Source organism: Camponotus vicinus, unplaced genomic scaffold, assembly GCF_025532165.1.
Source record: "Camponotus vicinus isolate PSW18456_S1 unplaced genomic scaffold, iyCamVici1.0 SCAF_2, whole genome shotgun sequence".
In the NCBI taxonomy this organism is placed as follows: Eukaryota; Metazoa; Arthropoda; class Insecta; order Hymenoptera; family Formicidae; genus Camponotus; species Camponotus vicinus.
In genome coordinates, this window is record NW_028141956.1 from 17,318,460 (window position 1) to 17,323,844 (window position 5,385).

Sequence of the window (5,385 nt, forward strand, 5' to 3'; positions counted from 1 at the left end):
TTCGAATAAAATGTTGGGTTGTTTAATGTGATTTTAATCGTAAAAACCATATTAATTCTAAAATTATGTTCAGTAAGATAAATTAAGTAATGTAAAAATTGTAGTTTCTAATACATTTTCAATGTTATCAATTGTGGTGTTCACATGACATCAATTGTGGTGTTCACATGACATCTTCTGGTACATTCAAATATGTGAAAGAAATAAATAAATTATTTTAATATGTATAATAAATTAGGATAATTTGTTTCACTGCACAATATGCAGATCATTTAATATTAATTATATCGACCATATTTAGACCAGGAGACGTCATGTGAACACCACAATTGATAACATTGAAAATGTATTAGAAACTAAAATTTTTACATTACATAATTTATCTTACTGAATATAATTTTAGAATTAATATGATGTTTACGACTAAAATCACATTAAACAACCCAACATTTTATTCGAATAATGTTCAATTAGATACATTCTTTTACTTATATAACAATAAGTAAAAGTTATCCGAATTATATTGTGTTCGATGTCATTTTAAACGCAAAAATTTCATTAATCCCTTTTTATCAAAAAAGATCAAATAAAATATAAAAGTTCTACTTTTTATTTTATGGAAATTTAAAGTCGTAAATTATTATAAATAACGAAAAAGTTCCCGATGTCAAACATTGCGATGTCTCTTACATGAGACTTTATTTATAATATTCACGAATATGTCAGAAAATAAAATGCATTTTTTATTCATTTGAAAGTAATTTTAATAGAATAATGAGAATGTTGCGAATAAAATAATATGAAACACGATATAAATCGCATAAGTTTAGTTAAATATATAATTATAAAACTTGTATTATCGGTGTTCGAAATTCATTATTAGCATTTTGATTTAAAATCCGCATTTTTCACTTTAATAAATTCGAGAATTCGAATTTATCGGGCATCGAGAACTTCTCGAAATTTCTATTCACCAAAAACACGAACGTTCGAGTCATCTTACATCCTTTTTTTTGCCGCATAAGAAACGCTCGTTATAAACATTTGGCAAAACAATGCCAACCGTCGCTACAATCAGCGCAACGTACGAGCATGCGCGCCCATACGTCACGATCAGCTGAGTGCCAATCAGCTGACCGAAAAAGATCACGCGCATGTCAACCGCTAAACATCGATGTCAGACCTCATCGGCGGCCAATAATGCGCGGCGCCCTGAGGTTACCGCTAAGATACAAAATTAATTGGTCCACGTTGCAACGGGCCCAATATTCCGCTTGCTATATAATGGGCACCGCGCGGGGACTCAGCGGAGTCTTGCACTTTTCGGAGTCTCGCACTTTTCGCTCTTCGTAGTCAAACCGCTTTGCTAAACCGCTCTGTTAAAACCGCTATTTCGTTACGACCGCTTACTCACACGGACCTTCGCAGATCTCTCTTTTGTTACACCGCTAATCCACCGCTTACAACGACCGCTATTTCTGTTCGACTACGATTATTCGCATACGCTTCCAGTAAACTGCTTCGTGACTCTGTTTGATTTTATATGTTATTCGTGTGACTATTATTTGTTAAGTGCTTTGTTAAAATAAAACTCGTTAAACCAAAAAAAGGGGAATACGTGTCGTGCTGTTCTCTTCGTTCCACGTTCAATCTCGTGCCATAGCTCAAGTATCACTGCCGTTTCACCATCTCTCGCGAACAATCGGACTAATTAAAAATTTCCCGATTTATGCCGTGTTTGATATCAATTTAATCGCAAAAATCTCATTAATTCATTAAAATTATTTTCAAATCGATGAAATTAAAAATAAAAGTTTCAATTTTTATTTTATAAGATGTTTACATTTTCATGAATTCGGAATGGATAGAGGAAGCGAAGAAACCGATTGTAAGAGACTTCGGAACTCTTTGATGATAGGTCATCTCGCTCGCTCTCTACTCATGGTCTTGCTTTCTCCGTCACACTTGACAATCGTGATGGATAGCTCGAAAAGATAAGCGGACCCAAGAATCGAGAGCGAGCGAGACAGTAATAGATGCGAGCGAGACAATAATAAGAGCGAGCGAGACAGTAATAGATGCGAGCGAGAGGAAAATAATTGTGTGAAAGAAAGATCTGATTCTCGAGTTCGAGTCCTCGTTGCTCGTGCTATTTCTATCTCATTCGCTCTTATTGTTATTTTGCTCGTTCTTACTACCTTCTCGCTTCTTCACGTAACTCTCGCATCACTTTTATACATACATACGTCCATACATACACACACCCACACCCACACACATCCACACACACACGCACACGCACACACACACCCACACACATATACATATATATATATATATATATATATATATATATATATATATACATATTGTGTATGTGTATAACTTACACAGAATATTTTCTACGTAACACGTTGTAACGCTGTTTTTCCGCAGCTTGTTTCGCGTACGATTGTTACGCCGCTGCGTGAAAGCGAGTATCTATGACGCGAAATTCGAGAAAGAAAACGCAGGAGTGTGATGCTTTAGTGTGCGCGTACATGTATACTGACGAATACTATTTCACGCAAGATGAAAGAGAAGGATGGTACGAGATTGACTCTCCTTGTCACACAAACCGATTACAGTGCCGTCTGTCGCGATAGCGAGCAACTAATTTACAGGACTGCTTTACTCACGTGCCTCGATTTCGCACACACACATATGCACAAAAATTTTCTGCACGGAAATTTTTTTTACTACGCTTCTAAACGCATTTCTGACTGTTCACTTGTATTTCTTCAGGAAATTCCGAGGTGATTGTGCTCTTATTTTGTACGTACAAACTGGAAAACTTTTATATTCAACTAATATTGTTACGAGTTGATGTCAGAAGCCGATAAGAAAACTGTAATTTTCTATTTTTTCTTTATTTTGAACATAAAATGGTTCACTCTTATATTTCTTGCTATGTGTAATTTAATTGTGGAGAAGTATTTATTATTCTGTGCAACTAATAAAAAGTTTTCTGTGCACAAAATTTAGCGGTATACAGGAAGGTCCGGCATCTTCTTAACAAAGAATATTATGAATTACATAAGGACGATTTATTAGCAAAAAGAAAAATTTATAATGAAAAACACAGAAATGATTTAAAGAAATCAAATAAGATCTATTATGAAAAACACAAAATTAATTTTAAGAAATTGAATAAGGAATATTGCGACAAACATAAAAATGATCTCAAGAAATCAAGTAAGTAATATTATAAAAAATACAGAAGTGATTTAAAAAAACCGAAAAAAGAATATTATAAGTTACATAGAAACAATGTACTATTATAAAGAAAAATTTATTATAAAAATAAAATAAATAAAATAAAAATAAATAATAGAAACAAGCAGAATATGAAGTATAATAAGGAAAAGTATTAGAAGTATATCAAAACTTCTTAGAATGTCATCGTTGTCTGAAAACAGATTGGAGGCTGAACGTATAGCAAAATGGTGCTTTTATATAAGAAAAGTTTATATTCTACAAATGAGAAAAACATTTAATAAATGTGAATAAAATATTGAAATTTGTCTGACACATGCAACAGAATGTCCTTCATTAAAATTTAAAGATTATATAAATATGTTTTGTGGAAAAGCTAAACATACCGCTTCTTCGGAATTATATTTTGTAGAAACTACCTATCGTGAATATAATACTTCTGAACCTATTATAATGAATTCCGAAGGTAAAGCAATTAATATTTTACCCTTAATAAAATCAAAACATAAAACATAAAATCAGAAAAACATGGTGCTGTAGTTCTCTTTGTAATATAAAAGAGAATATTATCAACGATATGAAGTGCTGCTTTGAAAAATTTTTAAATTGTATATTACAGACTTTTCGTAAAAAATTTTATATTATAATTGCTCCAATCAACACAGATACATAAAGACAAATTAGGTCATTCTCATGTCTGTTATATTGATTATAAAGTATGGTTTTTACCTATTGAGATTGTATCTCCCCATTATCCAATGATACTATATATTAAAAGATTACTGCATAATTTAATCAATCTTAATAAAAAGCTAAATAAATTACATAAAGCATTAAATATATTCGTTAAAATCTATGTTGACATAAAAATTATGGGTGATTATTCTTCACAAGAAAGGGTTGACATGTTGCTTATTCTTGGCGAACGTCGTATTAATTATCGTCAATCTGCTGCTCTTTATCAGGTTCGATATCCAAACCGGCGTCATCCGAATGCTGCTGTTATTCGAAACATTTATTTAAGAGCTCAACAAGGTAACTTGATACGTAGGAGACGAAGACATGAATATGATGAGAATGATGTACGTGTATTGGTCGTTTTAGCTGCAGTTTACCTCAATCCTCATATTAGTAGCTACCAAATAGAAAAAACAAATATACCTAGAATTACCATTCTAAGAATTTTAAGAAACCACAGATATCATCCATATCATATAACGTTAATGCAAGCTATTACTCCAAATGATATGAGAATGCGCTTACAATTTTGTCAATGGGCCCAACAAATGATTAGGAATAATCCAGCCTTTTTTCATTATGTAATGTTTAGTGATGAAGCAACATTTGAAAATAGTGGACAACTAAACAGACACAATTGTCATTATTGGGCAAATGTTAACCCTCGTTGGAACTGGAAAATCGACAATCAACATCGCTGGAGTATTAACGTGTGGTGCGGTATTATTAACGGCTACCTGATTGGTCCACACATTTTTGATGGTAATGTAAACAGTCAGAACTTTTTAGCCTTTTTAAGAAATGAACTACCAGGATTACTTGAAGGTGTTGATTTGTACACAAGACTCAGAATGTGGATTCAATTAGATGGGGTTCCACCACATTATGCGAGAATTGTAAGAAATTATCTAAATAGACGCTACAATGGCATGTGGATCGGACGAGGTGGACCAGTAGCATGGCCAGCGCGATCTCCTGATTTTACATCACCCGACTTTTATTTATGGGGTTACTTAAAAAATGTCGTGTACGAGCGGCAACCCACAACTCGAGATGATACGATTCAGAGAATAAAAAATGCTTGTACAAACATACCACGAGCCGTATTACTAGAAACTGTTAACCATTTTGAGCGAAGAATTGTGTTATGTATTCAGGAAAATGGTAACGTTTCTGAACATCTTTTATAATATGTTTAAAATAAATTGTGAGAGGCAAGGGGACTCACGTAAATCAAGCACTCCGAATTGTGAGAGGCAAGGGGATTCACGTAAATCAAACACCCCGAATTGTGAGAAGCAAGGGGACTCACGTAAATCAAGCACCTCGAATTGTGAGAGGCAAGGGAACTCACGTAAATTAAGCACCCCAAAGGGATGAAAGTCTCGCCAC

General features: G+C 33.4%; 1 protein-coding gene across 1 annotated transcript; it reads left to right on the forward strand.

Moving 5' to 3' along the window:
* The first annotated feature begins 4,502 nt into the window (after positions 1-4,502).
* On the forward strand, positions 4,503-5,183 carry LOC145966902 (uncharacterized). The gene has a single exon (XM_083091336.1). The coding sequence runs from the start codon at positions 4,503-4,505 to the stop codon at positions 5,181-5,183; it is 681 nt and encodes a 226-aa protein (XP_082947462.1).
* Positions 5,184-5,385: the final 202 nt, after the last annotated feature.

Excerpts from the sequence above, each read along its gene's own strand:
- LOC145966902 (XM_083091336.1), top strand. The coding sequence starts at position 4,503 with ATGAGAATGCGCTTACAATTTTGTCAATGGGCCCAACAAATGATTAGG.